The 22809-nt window shown below is 39.6% G+C and overlaps 2 protein-coding genes across 23 annotated transcripts in view; one reads left to right on the top strand and one right to left on the bottom strand.

Annotated features, from left to right (window-relative positions):
- ARHGAP22 (Rho GTPase activating protein 22) overlaps positions 1-1483 on the top strand; it is a 135205-nt gene extending 133722 nt beyond the window's left edge. For all 3 annotated transcript variants that reach the window (XM_025989692.2, XM_025989682.2, XM_072739272.1), the window contains one exon: positions 948-1483. In XM_025989692.2, coding sequence (XP_025845477.2) covers positions 948-1176 — 229 coding nt within the window. In that variant the 3' untranslated portion in view covers positions 1177-1483. The remainder of the gene's footprint in view (positions 1-947) is intronic.
- Positions 1484-10180: 8697 nt separating this feature from the next.
- Positions 10181-22809, bottom strand: part of MAPK8 (mitogen-activated protein kinase 8) — an 88794-nt gene continuing 76165 nt past the window's right edge. For 11 of the 20 annotated variants that reach the window (XM_072739250.1, XM_072739251.1, XM_072739256.1 and 8 more), the window contains 3 exons: positions 22335-22398; positions 18688-18765; positions 10181-14706 (listed from right to left, as the gene is read on the bottom strand). In XM_072739250.1, coding sequence (XP_072595351.1) covers positions 14561-14706; positions 18688-18765; positions 22335-22398 — 288 coding nt within the window. In that variant the 3' untranslated portion in view covers positions 10181-14560. Of the gene's footprint in view, positions 14712-18687; positions 18766-22334; positions 22399-22809 lie in introns of all 20 variants that reach the window. The other 9 variants (XM_072739258.1, XM_072739259.1, XM_072739266.1 and 6 more) reach the window with 1 other exon arrangement.

Raw genomic sequence — 22809 nt, 5'->3', positions numbered from 1 at the left:
ACAAGTAACAGGTGTTGTGCTGTGTGCTCCTGGTTCTTCTTCGTCCCTAGTAGCGGTAGCTCTTGGGGGGAAGGTTGGCACCTGTATTTTTTCAGAAAAGACACCAGAACTCAGAGCAGCCCATGTTGCTTAATAAATAGCCAGCCTGGGGCTCACACTGCCGTATGTTGGCTCCCAGGGGCTGGGCTCAGCGTGCCCCAGAGGCCTCATAGGATGTAGTCATCTGGTCGAAAAGACGGATGGGCCAACCTTGGCACAGCATGGTGTCAACATCCATAGCAGCATGTCTGCGGTGGCATAAGAAACACTAATGTGGCCTCCTGGGGAGGATCCAGAGGAGTATCACCGAGGGTGAGACATCTGAGCTGGGGCATGAAGGACAAGGAGTAGTGGAGGTGACAACCCTAATGGGGTTTCCAGTGAGTCGCAGTGTCTGGCTGGGACCTGGGGGGCCATGGGAGGTGGGGCAACCAGAGGAAGGCCGGAGCACAAGGAGCCTCGCAGAAGAGCAAAGGCACGGGGACAGTTTCCTACTTCCCTCTCCATTTGGGGACCGGTCCTGTTTTCTGCCAGCCGGCAGTCCATTCCTCTGTGGACAGTTGGCTGGGCGGGAGGGTGGCAGACTTTATATTTTAGCAAGGACTCAAGAGAGGTCTCCAGCCTCAAGTGCCAAACGGCTAGATGCTCACGCTGGCATTTCTGGATCACAGGCTGAGGGGAGGTCCCCTGGGGGTGAGGCCTGTTGGCTCGAGGGTCAGTGCCAGGGTCCTGCGAGGAGCTGATGAGGCCTACAGGGCCCATCCCAGAGCCAGGTCTCAGCTTGTGCTCATCTTTCTCCACCATGGGCCGCCTGACCAGCTCCTTTGGAAGGAGTGCATGCAGGTACATGTTTTCTGAAACCCAGCCAGCCAAAGGCTAAATCAGTGTCTTTCTTCTTCATTTTAAAGACTTGAAGAAGGTAGTGCCAGCCTGAGGAAACAAATGTCACGGCTAGAAGAAGAACTGGACCAAGAAAAGAAAAAGCATACAATGCTGGAAATAAAGCTGAGGAACTCAGAGCGGGCACGGGAAGATGCAGAGAAGAGGAACCAGCTGCTGCAGAAGGAAATGGAGGAGTTTTTCTCAACCTTGGGAAGCCTGACTGTTGGGGCAAAAGGTGACAAAGCCCAAAAGTGAAGATGTGGAAAGAGCTCCCTCCCACAGCAGTGCTTGCCTGCCTCAGGAGGAGCCACAAACCCCTGCAGCTTGGACCTGGGCTTCAGTGGTGCCAGGAGCTCTGGAGCCAGCTGGAGGGAGGAGTCCTGACACCCCCAGGGGGACTGTTGGGAGCCCAAGCCCCATGTAGGATCTGGATGCTGCTCCGACCATGCAGGGCCTGGTAGGTGTCAGGGGGGACAATCCCGTGACCACCCAAGCACCTGGGATCAGAGTAGCCCACTGGGAACATTTTGCATTCTTTATTAAATTTGCTGTCATGGCACGATGTCTGGATGCCTGACTCCTTTATGGTCATGCAGAATGGGTGTTACCAAGTTGCTCACAGAGTTGGAAGTCCTCGGGGTGTCCCACAGTGGAATGGCCTTACGAAGCTCTGAGGAATACCCAGTGTGATCACAGTCACTGAAGCTGGATTGATGCAAATCTACGTTTTGCTCCATATTCCCTGTGCCCAGGGCAGGACAGTTTTCCTGTCAGTTCTTCCTTCCCCCGCTGAGCCACCTGGGCCTGTGCAGCTGGCAGCTGGTCTGGAATTCCTCACAAGCCTTCCACCATAACCTGCTTGCTTTTGCTTCACCCCGTATCTGCTCCAGGGTTAGAGCCTATGAGGCAGAGCTCAGCATGGGCACTGTACAGCTCACTTCTGCACCCGGGCCTGTGCGGGGGAGCAAGGCATGTGTACAAAGGAAAAGGGAGCCATGGTGATGGGACGTGCCAGTTCTCTGTCCTCCTGGGGCCCCACGAGCTGGGCCCTGTTTCTCTCCACACTTCCCTCGGGCTAGTACTAGTCCCTCTCCCTTCCATGCCCATTTTACCTTCCTTCTCCAGCTCATCCCCAGACTTCAGAGGTCCATTAGGGCAGACCCTATAAGAAAGTCTACCTGGCCACCACAGCACATGTACTGGCCTGGGCCAGAGCTCCTAGGGTTGGGATTTAGGGAGCAACAAAGGAGTGGCCTCAGAGCAGACTGGGCTGGTGTTCCTTCACTTGCTCCTGCTCATAGTGTCCTTACCTATCACCTCTTGCTACCCTGAACACTAAAGTGCCCCAATTTCTGATCACTATCTCGGGAAAAGTCCCTCAGGCCCAACCATCCATCTGCCTACAGTCAAGTATACACTGTTGCACTGATGCTTTAAATGCCAGGCTATTGGTGCTTCCAAGAAGAGCTGGCTTCATACCGTGAGGGATAAGCCCACATGCCCAAGTTGGCTAGTAACTTCCAGAGTGGTGAGGCAGGCTGACCACAGGCCACCTGTGGTCTTACCAACCAGGAAGCCAGATGCCTGCCAAGGGCACCCAGCAGCATCAGCCATCAAGAGTCCTCTTGGGGAACTGTGAGGAGGGAGGGGGTCATTGGAGACCAATACCCAGATCTACTGTCAGGCAATCTACTAGCAGATGATTTGGGTCACCGGCTTCCCCAGAAGGTAAAATATTGCTCTCCTCTCTATTCAAGGAGAAAGAGAAAGAAATTGAAGGGACTGATTCCTCAACAAGATAGGAGTTGGCCCCATCTCAGGGGAGAAACTGAGGCTAGGAGAAGATAAGTGGGAGCACCAGTGTATTCTCATGGTCCTGGGATCCCTTACCACAGTCCCGGGATTCTGCCCACATTGACTTGGAGAGGAACACTGCTAGGCTATCCAAGCGGAAAGACAAAAGGGGTTTCACGTAAAAAAAAAAAAAAAAAAAAAAAAAAAAAAAAAGGGGGTTTCACGTGATGAGAAGGAAGGTTGCCGGGCTGCTTTCAGCCTTTCAGAGGGGCAAAGGCTCCGCTTCCAGCCAAGCCAAAACCAGCTCGTGAACCCTGTCTGCCACCTGCTGGTGGAAGTAGGATCTGCAAATGCGATTCTTCTCTGAAAATCAGCCAACATTCAGTAGAAGTTCTGTCCTCCAGTTCTCACTTAACCAGCACTTTCCATTCGATTTGTAAAGCATATGGCCTTCTGCCTGTAAAGCACACTCAGCACCAGGGCCGATGGGCTTTGGCCCAGTATTCTGTATCTATCCACTCAGGTTCTCCCTGAGTTAATTTCAACAACCTATTTCCAAACTGTTTCAAGTTGTACCTATTTAGTGTAATGACAGCATTTCATATTAAGCAAACCAATGAGTTACGAATGTGAAAACATAAGAAATTAATGTTTTGAAGACTCCTGATTTTTTTTGGATGCTTTAGGAAGAGGAAAGGTAAGTTGCAAAAAAAATTGTTGAATTATGGATAAATCAACCATGCAATAGTTGAAAATTAGCAAAAATCTAGCATTCTGCTCTCAGATTACTTCAGAAGTGTCTTAAAATTTGTGTTTTGCTTTAAAACCAAAACTGGAAATTATAAGTGTCATACTCAAAAACAAAAAAGGAATTGGTTTTACAAGATTCACAAAAGTCCTTTTTTTTTTTTGTTAAGAGTAGTTTTTAGGGTGTGTGTGAGAGAGAGACAGACAGACAGACATTCCTTATTTTAGCTGGCTGTTGAATACTGGACTAGGCATAACCACTGCATACTCCACACTGTTAAAAGGGCTTTGGAATGGAGTCCATGTATCCATGTTCCCAGGCCTGTGGACAGTAAATGGAGTCACTAACAGTAACAATATGTTTCACTGACTCCCTTTCCTTTTGATGCAGGGCCCCAGCCCCCTGGAAAGGTCTCCCAATATCCTGTGTGGTGCTGTTATAAAGGAACAATTTCTAATTTATATGACCTCACAGCTAAGTAGATATGATAGTGTTACTGCCTCTTACACCCTTGTATCCACCAAGAGCCACCACCTTTGCCAGAAATCTCTGCCCTTCCTACTAAGCCCACTGCTACCACTTCCATACTCCAAGAAGCCCTGTGACAGCTGGACTTAGGAGGTCCAGGCCAAAATTGTATTGTGGTTGGTAAGAAAGGAGAGATAAAACCACAGAAAGCTTCTTGGCATAAAACAAAGAACTTGGGCCAGTTCTGTGCAGCTGGAAGACACTGGGGAAGTTCAGCTGTGTGGGTCTCTGTTCCCTCATGTCTAAAATGAGGATAACCTCAGAGAATGGTTGCTGTGCCAGCAAGTCTAAGCACCTTACATGTGATTAGGTGACATTATTTTCTGTACTGTTAGAACCTAGTACTTTGGAAGCACAGAGAAGTTAAGGACCTGGATCACAACCATACACAAGTCGGTGAAGGAGTCAGGCTCCCATCCCAGGGAGTCTTAATTAAGAGGCTGTATTCTTAGTTACTCATTCAAATTGAAAAGATGCTGGCTTGAAAGTTTTAAAACATTACACCAATCTTTAATTTAAATGAGGTTTGTGCACAGGATGCAAAATGACTGCTATGAGATCTCTAAATCAGAGGGCAGAGGTCAGGGAAGGCACCCTAATAGATTTGACACCTGAACTGTTTTGTATGCTGATGTGTGTAGCTAGAGCAAAAGAGGTGTGTGTATGTGTGACAGAGAGAGAAACAGAGAAAGAGAGGTGGGGGACGATGGAGCGCTAGAGAAGGTGGCAAGGATCTAGTCACAAGGGGTGGGATATGCTATTAGCCTTTATGCTTTAGGAGAGGATTTCCCTGCTGCATATTATGTCCCCTGTAGAAATCCACAGGCTTTTCATTCATATGGTGATACAGGGAACAAGACCTAGGTCATGGCTTTCATAGAATTTATGATGTAAGATAGACCATAAGTATAAAAAGAAGACAACAGGCCCCAAATGCAGTCATTCAAACTAAGCCACACATCACAGACCAAGACTTAACAGTTAGAGATTTCCCAGGAACGAACGGAATCTTAAACCAGTCCATCAGTAATCATCTGGTCAGTACTAGTTAGGTCATCTAGACCCCAACTGTCCCCTTTAAGAAAGTAACCTTACAATAACCAACTTGCTTTTTTTCTAATATAATTTCCTGCTCCCTTCTGCCTATAGAAATTTTTCATTTTGTACAGCTCCTCCGAGTTCCTTTCTATGTTAGACTCAATTCTGCCCAATATTTATGAATCATTGAATAAAGTCATTAAGATCTCAATTTACAAAAAAAAAAAAAGACCTAAATTTACTCAGTTGAATTGTGATTTTTTCCTTTTTTAACAGACATACACATAAACAAGATACATTCAGATTTTAAGACGTGCTCTGAAAAAAGGGATCCCAGGGCCGTATTTTAGACAGTTTGGTCCGGAAGTCCTGAGAAGGTGAATTTGAAGACGGAAGGACAGACAGGGCAGCCATGCAACCAGACGGCTGTAGGCAGAAGAAAAAGAGCTGTAGAAGTTTGCATGAGTGATGGCACCAGTGTCGCGGCATGGTGGGTCACAGGGCAGGAGGCAGGAAAGGCCAGACACTAGAGCCTTGTCACTCAAGGTAGAGTTATTTTAAGGGATGTAGAAAAGCATTTGAAGGCTTTAAATCCATGGACATGAAGTGGCTTGCATCCCAACAAGGCTCTTTGGGCCACTGGTGGAGAGTGGAGAACTTTGGTGGGGGTGACAGGAAGTGGCTGCAGAGAAGCTAGTCCAGGAACTGAGGTCCAGCCCGAGTATAATAGAGTGACAGGTCAGAAACTAGATAGGAATGGTCTGAAGACTGAATGAGGGATGAAGGGAAGGCACTGTGCCCAGATCAATCTCTACAGAAGTCCTGATGTGAAGAGGAGCAGAAAAATAGGGTAGCGAAGCGAAAGGGGGTGAGAGTGCCTTTTAAGGACGGGAATTACTAGAGCATGTTTGCTGCTAAGAGTAATTCAGTAGAGAGGGAAAGATAATGATGAAGAAATGAGGGTGATAATGAGAAGTCTGAAAAAAGATGCAAGAAGGTGGAAGGGTTGGCCTCCGAGACGAGAAGTGGGAGGCCAGAGGCCACAGACTAAACACATACTAAAGTCTTTCAAGAGTCCTGAAAAATGAACATGCTCGCCTTTAAGTAGCAGCCCCATAACTTACTTGAACACTAAAACCTTTATTGGCATAGAACTTCTCAGTCTTCCCTCTGTAACCACTGTAGAGCAGAGCGGTTACAAAGTAAACACTGGAGTCAGACTGCCCAGATTCAGACCCCGGCCCCACCACAGGTCAGTCAAGTAGCCCTGAGCACGTTACTTAGGATCGCTGTGCCTCAGTTTGAGGGGAGAACAGTTCTTACCAAAGTGGCAAAAACTCTGCAAGCTCATACAAAGCACTGAATGCCTGGCATAGGGTAAGCACTCAATGAATCTTGTTACTAATTCAACAGAGAGCCAGCTAGAATTGGTACTAGTTACTCAGTCACTGAAGGGTTGTGGGAAGGGCAGAGGCAGGATCATTACTTGGGCTGCACCATCTGCCCCTCTACTTCCTCATCTCGGTCTTCCCTTAGAGGTCTCCTGGGGTCATCCTGGTTCCCTTCTCTCATAGCTTGGCCGGCCTCATTCTTGATGTGCCCTGCATCCCATCTGTCACCGCTCTTGTGGAGAGTTGAGTATTTGTTTAGGTCTCTAAGGCAGCTGATAATGGATGGAGGGGGGACATATTAGAGTCATCTCAGAAAGCTTGTAAGAAAACCATCTCCCTCATGGTTCTAATTCTATTTGAGAATCACCTTTTCCCTCTCACCTCTTCTGGGAAAACAAGAGCCTCAGAGAGTTTAGGCAACTTGCTGTAGGTGAGGCAACTAGTGTGAAGCCAGGGTGCCACTTTAGGTATCGGAGCCCAAGCTCACACTACCACAGTAATTTCAGAGTGCTATATGTGGTTTCCTTAGGACACATTTGGAGGAGCATGAATATTGCATTCCAGAGGACAGAAACAGCATAGATGTAGGCCCTAGCCATTAATTTACCCAGCCCAACATTTATTGAATGCCTACCTCCCAGGCATTACCTAGGAGTTAGGACAGGTTCTTCCATCCAAGGGCTTCCAGAATGAAGCATCTAAAAGAGAACACAGGGTACCTCACAGAACAATATTAAAAGGCAGACAACATGCCTGTCTTATAAGACATTATATCCTGTGGAAAAAAGTGGGAAGTGAACAAATGAATGAGTTAGCAAGCAAGCACTGGGTATGTCAAAGAAAAAGTCATCGCAGGGAAAGCTCATCAGAGAATTATCTGAGCTAGGTCTTAGGCAATGAGGAGTTAAAATAGGCAAATGCAGGAGTAAGCAACCGAGGCATTGTACACAGAGATGCCATGGTGGAGGTTCAGCTGGAATGAGGTGAACAGTGGGAATGTTACATGAAATAGAACCAAAACAAAATGTTTATCTGTTCTAATTCTTAAAAAAAAAGAAAAAAAAAGGTGGGGGGATGCTAGGGTGGCTCAGGGGTTGAGCCTTTGGCTCAGGGCATGATCCTAGAATCCTGGGATCGAGTCCCACGTCGCGCTCCCTGCATGGAGCCTGCTTCTCCCTCTGCCTATATCTCTACCTCTCTTTGTGTGTCTCTCATGGATAAATAAAATATTTTAAAAATATCAGTATTGATTTTTGGGGCATTTCTCTCAAATGATGAATTATTACCAACCAAAGGGTGGGACTACTTGGGATATAAAAAATTACTTGAAGGTCAGAGCATACAGCAGTTCTCAGGTGGGAGTCAATACACAATTGCTCCTTTGCTCTTGGATACTTCTCTACATTAAACCATTTCTATTCCTTTCCAAAGTTAAAGTCAGCAATTCCATTTGCTTACACTGATTACTTTTGTAAAAGTATATGAAGTCATCATTATAGTAGCCCTGTGAGACCATCTCCCATCCTTATGTGACAAAGAAGCGCCAGGCTCACCAAAATTGAGACTTATCCAAGATTGCCCAAATTCTCCACCTTGAGCTCAGGCTAACCTGGATTCACAGGATTCAATAGGTCCCACTCTCTCTGGAACCTTGTCTTGTCAACACACGTGCTTTTTAAAAGTTCCTCTTTTTTCATTTGTCTGACCCTTCAGTCTTTTTCCTCAAGACATGTTGTGATTCTCTGTATTTCCTGCCAACTTCTAAAAAGTCCTTGTTACTGCTGTTTCATCACTCACTGGATCCTTAGCAAACAGAACTATGCCCCCACCTATCCAGGTAACTCTAAGTCTTACATATATTACCCAACAGGAACCCCTTTTCTTCTGTCCACAAAATGATACTAATGGAAATGGGTTTATGAGTCATACAGGCAGATGATGCAGACCTCACGATGGAAGAGACTGGAGAGGTGTACAGGCAGTAAAGGAGAAATTACTCCTTTCCCTCCCATCCTGAAACAAAGTGGCAAGCTGATGCCATACCTGATGTATGTCCCATCATGGTCTCTTCAAACTATGATGAACAAACTGGAAAATAGACTCGATATGCTTTCCCTGCACAACCACTTGTGTGCTGCCAAATCCTTAGGGCTCATCCCCAAATGCTACTCTTGGCCACTTTGCCCAGCTAATGGCAACCTGAGTCCTCTCCTTCCTTTATTCAAAAAGGATCTCAGCTCTCTCAGCTATCTTTGGCTGCCCAGTCACCAGTCTCCACCTCCAGTCTAACCAGCTTACTCCCACTATCCATGTACCTCCTAAAACAAAGGTCTGGTCACATTACTCTTTCCCACAAACTTCAAATTCCTACTGCCTTTAAAATGAAGACAATTCCTCCAAATGTTTCAAGTCTTTCAGACTTATCTGTCATTATATTCTCCTCATAGACCACATTCATGCCAGGCCATTCCACATTCCTTGCCCACGCACACACTTTTAAACCTCCTTGCTTTTCCCTTAACCTGGGATTACCCTTCCTTATACCAAGGCTCAAAAAATGCCTCCTCTGCAAAATTCTCATTTCATCTGATCAATCCCTGTGTTCCTTCAGCATGGTTCTTGTTCCTCTTCACAAGAGTATTTCAATTAGGCTGACCAGACTGTCATCCATTTTTGTATCTTTCCTTACCCCAGCTTCCAACTTAGGATCTTAGACATAAATGCATTCACCAGTTGACAAAATTAAATGTCAGAAGTCCAACATTAACAAGGCATATTTTAAGTATTTTAGTTTCAAATGAAGTCCACAGATATTGGTGCATTCGCTGTAAGGCTAAAAAAAGTTTAAACCACAAAATCAGTACAAATCAATTTTTACTTACATGAAGTCAATGCACCTTTTAAGGTACAATACTAAAATAAATGGAGTACTTAGATTAACAAGGACGAACTATTCCCCTTTTATTTAGTGTCACTGGGATATTACATCATGGGGTATCAGAACTGGATACTGGATACCAACTGGTGGTGGATATTGACTCAACGCTTTAATGTCTGCTTCTGCCACCCAGTCTCTTCCCGGAGGCCTCTCCAGTGACTGTGATAAAACAGATTGCATGCACCAGGTTGGCAACCCCATCAGCTGATGGAGCAGCAGTGATCAGGTTAAAGACCTCCTTCCAGTCCTGTCCTCAGAGCAGGAAGTTTGAGTGCAGGCCAGGATTGGGGACAGGATGGCTAAGATGGTTTTCTGGAGCAAGAGCTGAGTAAGATAGAGGAGTGTTGTCATACAGAGGCATCCTGGATGTATATAGAGAGTGACCCTGATACTCACAGAGCAGCCTGGCCAGCAGCACAGGCAAAGAGAAAATATGCATGACAAAGGTGAGAACATACTCAAGGCTGAAAGCCTCAATTTATTCTGAAATAGATCCTTTTAAATTACTTTTTGCCAAGTGGCCATGCTAGCTGCTCTCTCACATAGTTACCAAGAACTAGCTTAAGGGCACTAAAGAAAATTCCTTTTAGATAAACTTTCTCCAGAGACCTCAAGACCTCAAGAAAAGCAAGACTAGGTAAACCAGAAAACCAGCATGGTATTTTAAGCTCTTCACAATCTGTATAAATCCAAATCTAAGAAACCTGTGCTAACACCACTACCCTTTTAATCCCAATCCACAGGATATCTTAAAATTGCCGGAAAAACTTTTTGCCACAAATCTACATTTTATTTTCAATGAAAAAACTCTTAATTTCATAATTTTCATACCACTTTTTTCTTTTTTATTTAAAATATTATAACCAATTAACATACTAGGTAACAATGTGTACATTCCAGTGGTGCATGTTTAATGACCAGGGCATGAATGATTTAAAAACCACAATAATTATCTCAGCATTCCCTACAAAGTGCCCCATTTTGTTTTTTTCTAGAGAGGAGAGGGAATGGAACACAGGGAAGGAACAGGAATGAAGAAGGAATGGCATCATAGAGGGAGAAAAGCAAATGTCAATTATCGTATGCAGGTTTCCAGGTTTTAAAACCCGTTGAACAGGATTAACTGTAATGAGAAAATAGATGTCACAGTCCAGGTAGACAGCTAGTTCAACTTCATCATTCAGCTAAAAGATTAAGAGCTTCTCAAAAATATACCAAATATCGGGCCTACAAAAGTAATTTATTTCTTCGTAAAATTTACTAAGATTTATTCCTTTTGTAAAATGTAAAGAATGGACTGGTATCACGAGCAGGTTTCTACTTATAAAAACAGACAGTAATAATGTTCAACGAACACATCTAACACAATTTTCCAAGATATACAATGAAAGATTTTCCACATGAGTCTCTCTTACTGATGCAAGGTATATATTTTACACACTTATTGGTACTGTGTCAACATTGGCTATAAAGTATTTAACACACATTTATAATTCACACTCAGTAAAGAGCTTACAGTAAGGGCAATAGCTTACTTGGGAAAGCATAGAAAATTAGTGTGAGGTAGTTCAATAAAAATCTAGTTTAATTTGTAAATTATTGTGAGAATAGAACATTGTGCAAAATTAATCCACAGGTAACATTTCTCCGAAGTTTCAGGAACGAAGAGAATCTAAACTAGAAATGGCCATAAGTTGTTACTCTTACTAGACTCTCCTTAAGAGCACTTAACTAAGAGAGCAGTTAGTTTTAAATTAATTAGGACTTTTGTTTTCCTTGTGATTTCTCTAATCGTACCCCAAACTATACATTTCTGCTTCAATGCCCTTTACATCTTCATCATTCTTATTATTAAGGAAAAATCAGTTTCCTCTGATTCAGGAAAAACCTAAGAGAGATCATAGAAACACAGGTACACTAACATGTAAAGACACGGAGGCAACATTTAAGAGGGCTGCTAATCATGGAACAGTGGTGTTTGGTTTTTCTACTGATAAGAGAAGTTTACTGGGGTCATGGGGCTTCATGCATTCACTCTACAGCTAATGTGTGACTAATGAACAACACCCACAAACAAACTACAACAGTATTTTTGAAAACAGACTATGTCTTTATCTCAAAATGTTGTACAGGCTTGTGCCTAGGCAACACTGAGTAGTTACATCTTCATATGTGTAGCACATACTGGCCGATAGTGTAAACCAAGTCTTATCTATAACCCCAAAACAGTTTCACTTGCCCACCTCTGATCTCACTATCAGAACTGATGTCCTCTTCACCTTCATCTTTTTAGACAAAACAGGATTAACATGGAACAGAATAACGCAAGGGCTTACGGGAAAGTTTGCTGCTTTGCATATCATCAAGTTTCTCTATACTACAAAGGGGGCTGTATGGGAGCCTCCTCATTTAAGAGGCTGGCATTTCTCTTAGTAAGTCTGGTGTGAAGCACTGTGCCAACCTGGAAGAGTACACACCAGGAATAATCAGCAGCCAAGGGTGTGTGACAAAACGAGAACTGTTCAGTAAACAGTATGAAAGAGTTGAGATGCTCTATTTATACATATTATAATTAAGCAATCCCAACACCACAATCATTTTACAAATGATTAGAAAGTAACAGAGTGGTAACCAGGAAGAACTATGTAGAAAGAATTACTGCCTCTTTCCTATAAAGCTGAATAATAAAATAATACAGTTAATAATAAATCTTAATCAAAATGATTTTCTGACAGTAAGATGATGGGTATATTAAATATATAAAGTTGAAAAACCAAAGTTATGAGAAGCAAGGTGGCTTTACATAAGTACTGCTTAATAGAAATCTTATTTGCAATTTCTTAAAAAAACACACACACAAATGTTTAAGATGTTTTAAAGGTTCAAAAGGTTTATAAAATAAAAAGAACCAGTACATCTTTAGCTTAATAGATTTATGTGATGAGGGAAAGTTGTATTTAGATATTGTATTTTAAAAACCTAGGGCACCTAACATTTAACAGACTGTTTTCAGGATAGAATTTGTTAAGAATTTTAGTCTACATTGACTAATAAGAATTCATTTTCTCTGGATCAACTGAAACATGCTGGCTGGCAAGGGGGAGCTGGCATTTACAACAAATGATACAGTAAGAACACCTGGTTTTCCTTGCTTAATCTGTATCAATAGAGATGGCTTACTGGCAATCAAACATAAAATATGAGAAACTTCTGAAAGCATGTCAGTTGTTAAAGTGCAACAGTGAAATAATTTATCCTAGGGAAAATAAAGCTGATTAACTGCCGAACTAATATAAACACACTCATGCTCAAATTTCCACTAAAACTGCAAATCCAATTGTTTCTATAACTCGAGGTGTAACATTCTCAAAACTCTAATTTGCTTATTAATAAAATTAACACACCATGTTGTATGAGTAGAAGAGGGATTGATAAAAAGGTTGATAACTTCAAGAGGCTAGAACTCACAACTGGAAACCATCAAAAACAAACTTGCTGTTTCAAAGCATACAAAAAGGCTAATGTATTTTAATCCTAAATATTGCACATTAACAATAACCTAAAATACCTAACTCAAAAGGCATTTTGCACTAAATATATGAAGAACATGCCAAGCGAACTCTCAGACACTGCATATTGAGATGTACCAGTTCTTGCTCCTGTTGGTCATTAATTCCCATGGACTTTCTGCCTAGAATCTTGTCACTTACATATGCATTTCCCAGTTCATTACATGAAATCCTTCTTGTTCCAAAAATAACAAAAAGTGCCTGGGGGCAATACAAAGAATGTATTTCAGAGATAGACACCTCAATGGCATTTACTTAAGAAAAATTTGTTGTGGAGAAAGAATTCTGCAGGTATAAAATGTAAACAGTTAACATACACTTGATAGGAGCAGCACCATTCTTACACTACTCAACATCCACATTGCATGTTTTATTGAAAATTAGGTATAAAAAAACAAAGACTCAGACTAAACCACTACTTATGCCTGCTCTGCTCAATGTGAAGAAACAGTCCTTAGAAAATGATATCTTATATATGGCTGTGTGCTACTATTTTCAGATGAACGGTATATTGCTCATTTGATACATCACCTACAGAAATTGAAGTAGGCTTTGGAACCTCCCAACAGCTAGTATAAGTATGATTATGCTACAGTTAGAATCAAATGGCCAGAAACACCTTGAGAACTGGTGCTCCCCTGACTGACACTGTGATAGGAAACCAGAAAGGTCCAAGGTCCAAGGGCCTGAGGCTGCGGAAAGGGAAAGACCAGACTCTAGACCACTGCTGGGACCTACAGCCTGAGTAGATTAACTCTGTGTACAAAAACAGGCTCATAGCTAGTAGAAGTGAACCATCTGTTTATTTGCATTGAAATGTATTATTCATGAAGTATCCTCTTGACTTTATGTAATCATAAGCTTTGAGCATGCCACAAATTTGTAGAAAATACCATATTCTTTTTACTTTACTTTTGTTGTGCGGGGTTGGGGAATAGGAGGGTGGTGGTAGACGCCCAGCATCTTCAAAGACATGCTCTAAGTTATTCTGCCATTTAGATGATGGGACTTTTGCCAAAGAACAATTGTAGGATGCCTACCAACTGTTATAATTAAATTAGGATTGGCAAGTAGCAAATATTGGAGGTTTTTTAACACGTTCATCATTTACAGTAGTTATTCCTGAATACAACTGGCTACAGGTTATTTTCCCTCACTCCTCTGGGGTTATTTCATTGATAAGCACATAACCCTGAAGGATAGCATCATGAACAAAACATTTAAAATAAAATTCTAATTAAAAAAACTATAAAATCTTAAATAATTCATGATATAGGCAAGTCACCACATAATAGTTGCTTAAACAAAATCTTACAAATTCAGTAAAAAAAAAAAATCAGCAGCATAAGATAAAGCAAATATGCAAAAATTTTAAACCATGATAAAATAATTAGGTTTACATTATACAGTTAATTACAGCAAAAATACAATACAGTTTTGTTGCTGTTTTAAAACACAACTTAAGTTTTAAATTACATCACTTGAAATTAAAAAAAATAAACTACTTTACTACAAAATGAATTCTACATTTTTGAAAAATCACTCAAAAATAAGACCACTGAATTGTTTTCAAAGTAGTTCTATCAATGACTAAATGACTCCCCATCCCCCCACCCCCCAAAGGCCCAAGTAGTCATCTACAGCAGCCGAGAGGTCCAGCTGATGCTTCTAAACTGCTGTCTGTATCTGAGGCCAAAGTTGGATCTGTTGACATTGAAGACACATCATTGACAGATGATGACGACGATGGATGCTGAGAGCCATTGATCACTGCTGCACCTGTGCTATGAGAAACAAAACAGCAAATCAGTTGCAGACAGAGTTGCATGCCGAGCTGCCTATACTGTATTGGCTACCTCTAGTGATCAATAATTTTTTTCTCTTGGCTTTGAAAAGGCTCATTAGATTGTGTATGAATAATACTGATAAAACATGCAAAACTGTCTGTACTGCATTTTGTTGGAGAGAGGATCTCAAAGGGATATACGGCCCAAAAAGTTAAAAGACTACTGCCCTAATAAAAATTACTTATCTTTTCACTGTAAACTCCAAACAATATCCTGGCACATCTTTTTTAAAAAATATTTTAAAACATAAAACATAAAAGTACAAGAAGATTGTTTCCTTTACTGTAAGTAAGTTAGCTATAGCTAACAAGCATTTCCTGGATATTTATCGATATAATATATATACATACATACATATACTTACCTATTTATTTATGATTTATTTATTTATTCATGAGAGGGAGAGAGAGAGAGAAAGAGAGGCAGAGACATAGGTAGAGAAGCAGGCTCCTTGCAGGGAGCCCGAAGTGGGACTTGATCCCTGGACCTGGGATCACGCCCTGAGCCAAAGGCAGACGCTCAACTGCTGAGTCACCCAGGCATCCCACCTGGATTTTTTTTAGAAAGTAGCAGGAATAAATAACCAATAGAGAAATCCTTTGAAGGGAGTTGGGTTAGGACATAGGAGGGAATGTCACTGAGGGATGGGAAATATGTTAAAGATGATTCATGTTCTAGGTAAGTATGTATTTTTTTTTAAAATTCTTCTGAGCTATGTGATCAAATAAGAGTCATTCCAAATTTGAGCTTATTAAATAATACAAATTATACAGAAGTTCTTAAGAATACATTTATGGAATAAACGCAATGGTTTTCATATTGAGCAGTAAGCATTTCTAGGGCTGAGTTTCAAGCACTCAAGGATATAAACAAAGCTAAAAACAAAGCAGGCTGAAAAACACTGCTCTAGTACCTAGCATCTCAGTGTTTTAAATTATCCTATTATTCTGTCTAATGATGAACAATAAAACTCTTTAGAACAGAAAAGGTCCTTTGAGAGCAATAAGGAAATAACCAGGGACATAGAATAGGCAAATCTTTAGGTTACTGGGGAGGGAGCTGGGAGACAGAAAAGAATGGAACTACTAGAGACAGAACAGGTAACACAAGGTAAAAGACACTCTACTTCAAATTCAATCCACAAGACTCTACAAAATGTGTCTGTTGACTGAAGAGTACACAGTACCCGGCTAGCTTTGAAGACTTGTACTGAAATATTCAGATGATAAAAGGATTCTACCAAACATACATTTTCATGCCTCTTTTTTTTTATTTTTTATTTTTAGATTTTATTTATTTATTCATGAGAGAGAGAGAGAGAGAGAGGGAGAGAGAGAGAGGCAGAGGGAGAAGCAGGCTCCATGCAGGGAGCCTGACGTGGGACTCAATCCCAGGACTCCAGGATCATGCCCTGGGCTGAAGGTAGGTGCTAAACTGCTGAGCCACCCGGGGAATCCCCTCATGCCTCTATTTTTTAATTCAAATTTCCTTTAATCCAAACTTCTTAATCTGATAAAAATTAACTTTTATTTTTTTAATTTTAAAATTATTTTTAAAGTAATCTCTATACCCAAAGTAGGGCTTAAACTTACAACCTTGAGATCCAAAGTCACATGCTCTACCCAACTGAGCCAGCCCTGGTGCCCCAAAAACTAACTTTTAAATGCATTATATAGGTAACTTTTTCATTTGAAAATCAAATACCTATGAAAAAAAAGGTACCTGTTTCCCCTGAACTTTAAAGCAATCTAGTAAATTCTGAATTATCTGAATGGCAATAATAAGGAAAATCATTCATTTCTGGTAGCTGGGTCATTTCCCTCTCAGGTGAGTCTCTATACACTCAAAGGCATGCAAACTCACTGTATATTAGCCAAACTGAAATAAAGATAGGAAAGTGGGGAAAATAATATATTTCATTTTAAAAAATCAAGTTGAAATGGTATTGTGATTATCTCATATTCTAATTTGTCAAAGATTTTTCTTCTGTTTTTGTACATAATTAAGAACTGAATTTTTTTATAACAGGTTGATTTACTAAAATAACACTCTCCTCTGCAAGCTAATAACTGAGAATCCAGAAAATGTCTAGAAACCTGCAGTCCTGTCCTTGCCACTATTTTATAACTACAGTCAAGTGTTCTTTAAGATGCCATTTCTTTTTTTTTTGTTTTAAGATTTTATTTATTTATTCATGAGAGACACAGAAAGAGAGGCAGAGACATAGGCAGAGGGAGAAGCAGGCTCCATGCAGGAAGCCGGACATGGGACTCGATCCCGGGTCTCCAGGATCACGCCCTGGGCTGAAGGCGGCGCTAAACCGCTGAGCCACCCAGGCTGCCCAAGATGCCATTTCTTTAAATTAAGAAGAGATAAAACTGCTCCATCTCAGGAAATTAAGTTCACTCAAACATTCAACACTTAGAACGTGCCACTCACTAGGATAGTATTCTTTTTTATTTTTACCTAAAAAAAAATTTTTTTAGGGTAGTATTCTGAAGTATAAAAGTTTTCCAAATAATGGACTTTTCAAATCCCACTTGGATCTCCAACACGAACAATTTAGTTATGCTACTATACCGTACATTAATACAAAGCCAATCGACTCAGCTATTAAAGTATTTATAACAGAGCTTTTGTTACAACTAAATTTTAAGTATAAGGTCAAAATTAATTTATGTTTTCAATAGTATCGATACTATAATTTAGAAGACTGCACTCCTGATCAAGGATTTAAAAAATAAAAAATTTTAAAGATGCACAAATATAACCAAAAATGTTATAGAGAGCCACAGAAATTATTTAAACAAATATATGTTTATAGTACAACAAAATGGGCATTTGAAACTATAATTAAAAATCTTACCCACAGGATATTCTTTTTTTTTTTTTTTTCCTTAAAATGTAGAAGAGTTTTAAAGGGATGATTAAAATGGCATCGTTTTACTCAAATTCAAGACTTATCTGTTGAAATACTACTTGGCCTTCACGGTTCAATTCAAATTTCATCTCTTTCCTAAAGCTGCCCTAATCTCTGTAGCTAAAAGTCTCTGCTGCCAGCCAAAGGCCATATGGGATACTGGAAAAACCGGGTTATCTGAAGCTACTGGTAAACATGGCTTCAGGTTAGCGACTTTTTTACATAATATATTTGTAATTTTATATTCATTTAATAATTTTGAACTTCAGTTTCCTCACATGTAAAATGTGCATAATAATCCCTTTCATGAGGTCTTAGGTAAGGTTTGAAAGAAATAAAAGTACATAAACCACAAGGTGCCTGTCATGCAGTATGTATTTCATACAAGTTACCTGTCATTTAACTTTTCCCCCTCAATGCTTTATGCTTTTACAAGTACTAAAATTAAGTGTAAGATAGCTTATGATAAAAGAAAATGTCTAACTCCTGCAAACTGCTTTTCTTGTTAGAGATGGAACAATTTCTAATGGCAGTTTTAATGTTACTGCCTTAGTTCAACAAATCAAAAACACCAAAATGAGAAGATGGTAACTTAGTTGTCACATGTACCAAATTTTGCTATAAAGCCTTAGTTTATCCAAAGTAAAGTGTTAAAATCCTGATAAGTATACTTAATTGTGAAAAAATTCTTCTTTAAAGAGAACAATGTCAATAGAAAAAGGTTTTAAATTTCTCTTCTTCATTGGGATGTCAGTACGATAGAAAAAGATGTATATTTTATAAAGTCAGTTACGGATATATTAGTATGATGTATTGATACAGTAGTGTAGCAGTGCTTTCAAATTTAACTAACCAAATTATACTCCCTATACTTTTAAAACTTTCAATAATAACAGTGGTAAATATGGGGAAAACTACAGGATTCGTGCAACTGAAGATTACAACAGAAGAAGCAAACTGTATAACCTTAACCAAGCTTATATTGTAACCAACCTAAAGGAGAGGGCTGCCCCCGTATAACTCCATTCTTGGTTCTCTCCTCCAAGTCCATAACTTCTTTGTATATCAACTCTGAAAAAAAGGTGAACAAAAATAAACTTTTCAAAGTCTAAGAGCCAATCTCACAGTTATCTATGTTTTAAGTAAAACATTTTTACACACATTAACTATTTCTGATAGTGTCCTCTCAATGGCAAAAACTCCCTTAATCGTCAGTCGAAGATTCAAAAGTGTTAACCACAATTCCCTGATCCTGAACCATGAACTATACTGAAAGAAACAAAATCTCTGCTATAACTAATGTTCCTAAAGTTCGGTTAAGGATAGAGGTAGGGTTGGAAGCCTCATCTTTTTTCACTCCACCAGTTCTTTGTTCTATACCACGTCATTCTACACATAGTATGACAAATGCTCAATTCTGTCTCACATTTGTCCTATTCACCTCTAATTCCTGAGCTATGGCATAGTACTGGTACATTGTAGGTGCTTATCTAGATATCTGTTATATGATTTAAATGCAAGTGTGTATGGAAGCTTCTTTAATAAGAATGGAATATAAATATGTTTTTATTTTTTAAAAAAGCAGGTAGCTACCCTTCAACTCCTTATGATTTGAAGTATGACATGCTATCACAGATTTCTCCATGGGAATCTTTTTTTACTAGACTTCTGTATAGTGGATGAAATGCTAATAAGCAGTGCTCCAACTGAAGAGATACCAGATGCTGCCCTGAGGATGTTATTATATCCCTCCTGCCCTGTGTTCTTCTATGTCAAGTGTGATGCACCTTGTGAGTCTGAATGTCTACTTCAGAAGAACCTTCCAGTGGATGCTACATCACCATTATTCATCTTTGATCATGGAATCCTTTGAAAAATGCATAAGAACAACGAACCCTCTTCTAAAAAAAATGTACAAGCAGAAAATGTTCACAGGATTTCAAGGAATCTAATTACTTAAATTAAACTGATAAAGAATATCTAATTATAAGGTAAAATAAGTGGGAATGTCAGAAGGAACAAGAGCTAGAGACACCAAAGTTTGCTTGCTATGGTAATCTTTTTTGGTCTTGGAAAGAGAAAAATACGAAGTCTGAATAGAGGAAAGAATGGAAGATTCTTTTCTTGAAAGAAACAAAAAAGCAATGATAAGTATTCTAAATAGGAGGATTTTTTTTTTAAAAGAGAAAACACCCATTTGTGAAAAGATATTAGAGCAGAGGAACCAAGGCTAATTAGGAGTACTAACTAGTAGACAAAGTAACCTGTAAGTTAATGGCTCTGGAATGGATTTTTCTGCTATAATGCTGAAACTGTCAAGCAGATCTTTAAAAAAAGCAGTTTGTGGGTAACTGAGCTGCACTTGGACTAGGAGAAAAAGATAGAATAAAGGTAAACATGTTTAAAGTGATCAAAAATCACAGATACATCTTTACACACAAAAATACAGTTGACTCCTGAATGGAGAAAAATCAGAGAGGAAGACAAACTATGAGAAATTGTGGACTCTGGGAAACAAACAGAGGGTTGCTGAAGGACAGGTGGGTGGGGATGATAGGGTAACTGAGTGATGAGCATTAAGGAGGGCGCCTGATGAGCACTGGGTATTATACTATATGTTGGCAAATTAAATTTAAATAAAGAAAATATAGTTGATTCTTGAACAACATAGGTTTGAAATGCATGGGTCCACTTATACATGGCTTTTTTCCAACAAATATATGTATAGTACTATAAATTTATTTTCTCTTATGACTTTAATAACATTTTTCTCCAGCTTACTTTATTGTAAGAATACAGTATACACTATATGTATTATACAAAATATGTGTTAACTATGTTATTAGTAAAGCATCTAAAAAACAGCAGGTTATTAGCAGTTGCTTTTGGGGAGTCAAAAGTTATATGCGAATTTTCAACTGTGTGTGAGTCAGCACCTCAATCCCTGGGTTGTTGAGTCAACTATACTATGTTTCATTGATTTTAAGATGCACTTTCAGTTTAACATATATGAAATAGAGTTGCATCTTATAATCAATGGTGTAGTGCAACTGGCAGTGTTTTCTCTTAGTGGTATATAATTATATGTTTTACAATTGGTGGCCTATTAAAATTATAAGAAATACATAAATGTCTACTGTAAATGTAATGATATATAAAAATATCAGATAAGATATGTAAAATATCAGGACCACATACTTTGGTCCACAATTATATTCTTGTGCATTACTTATTACATATACAGATACACTAGGTTCCACTTAATTCTATCATTCTGGGGGGCTCTATAGAGTCAAACTATGTTTCCCAAAAGTTAACTCAGAGAAAACTAATCTTGGTTAGTCCTAGGAAGAATCAAATTCATTCTTCCTGAATAGATTTTTTTTTTTAAGATTTATTTGAGAGACAGAGTATAAGCAAGGGGAGGGTCAGAGGGAGAGGAAGAAGCAGACTCCTCTCCAGGCAAGGAGCCCGACTTGGGGCTTGATCTCAGGACCCTGAGGATCATGACCTGAGCCAACAGATGCTTCTGAATGAACCACCCAGGTGCACCCCAAATTTACAGATGGATCTGTTCAAGTTTATATCTCCCCACTCACTACCTTTAGCCTTTCCAACTATTTATATATGTAATCTCTTAATAATAGGTCTTCTGTCTCCATTTTAAGATCAGGTAAAGAAGGGGCCAAGTGAAAAAAAAAAAAAAAAAAAAAAAAGAAGGGGCCAAGTGAGTTGCCCAAAGTCACATAGCTACAAAAGTGGTCAAGTTACTAAATGACAACAACAGAAATGGAAGTAAACAGAATCTAAAAATTGTCCAGCCCTAATGATCCAGTGAATCTTTTTAAAAAAGAAATATTTTAACATTTCTAAGACAATCAGTGCATTATTAATGTTTACCCACATTCACAAAGTAAAACTACTATATTAGATTTGCAAAGATTAAAAATTAACTCACTCTGTTAGTGAAGGTGGGGGTAAAATAGACATTCCTAAACCGTGCTGACAGAAGTGTAAACTGCTATAATTTCTTTGGAGAGTAATTTTGGAAATACTTGAAAAATTTCCTTTGGCCCAGCAAATCTCCTTGTAGGATTTTTCTTACAGGGATGTTCTCACATGTATACAAGAAGACTGTGGAGTTGTCTGTAACAACAACAGACTGGACACAACTTAAAGCTCTTCAAGAAGGAGTTAGATACAGAAGTTGTGACGCAGCCATACAACAGAACACTAACCAGCTATTAAACCAAATGAGCTAGATACGTGGAGTAAGACATCTCAAAGATAAATGATTATATCAACAAAGCAAGTGTGCACAGTATACAACCATTTGTGACTAAAACAGGGTGGGAGAGGAAAAGAGAGAGACATCAAACACAAGTTTGTACATCTATATACTATGAAAGAGCATAAAAATTCCAGAAAGCATCAATATGTCGGGGTGGGAACCTGAGAGATTCAGATTAAGTCAGGGACAGAAAACTTACTTTCTATTTCTGTAAAAATACTAATAATCTTTTTACCAAATATCAGTTATGAATAATAGAAAGTATCTTTAATTTCCTTAACATGAATAAATCAACATAAAGATCCAGAAGCTCTTCCAGCTTCATCTCTAAGAATCTGGTGAATGTTACCTTTCCACTCTTCTATTGTATGTTCCCTTTCATCTAACTGCTTGTCAGGTATCTTTGGTGGTGGCTGAAAAACACAATGCAACAATAATTCAGTTTATTGAGAGTATATAAATTCCTTATAAATTATCTGAATTATTAGCCAGACAGAGATTTTCAAAAATACATCATTAGACAAACACTGATCAATCATAAACAACCTTCTTATGTAGAGAGACTAGTTTTGGATGACACTTTCAGACAGGAAAAAAGATGTTTAACCATCTTTTTCTTTTCTTCTAGTTTTTGAAACTGTCCTATTTTATTTACATCACACAACTGTGCTATGCTCTGGACAGAATAGTTTGTCTTGAACTAGTTAGAATGTTTTCCCAAAGTGTTCAACGTCCTAGCATCACGTACCAAGGCTAAAAGGAAAGAAATAGTGGGATGTAACTTTGTGTGTGGGGTGCTTGGATATGATCATTAATTTAAGATA

This window comes from Vulpes vulpes, chromosome 15 (genome assembly GCF_048418805.1).
Source record: "Vulpes vulpes isolate BD-2025 chromosome 15, VulVul3, whole genome shotgun sequence".
NCBI classification, from domain to species: Eukaryota; Metazoa; Chordata; class Mammalia; order Carnivora; family Canidae; genus Vulpes; species Vulpes vulpes.
This window is presented reverse-complemented; position numbering and strand designations above follow the sequence as displayed.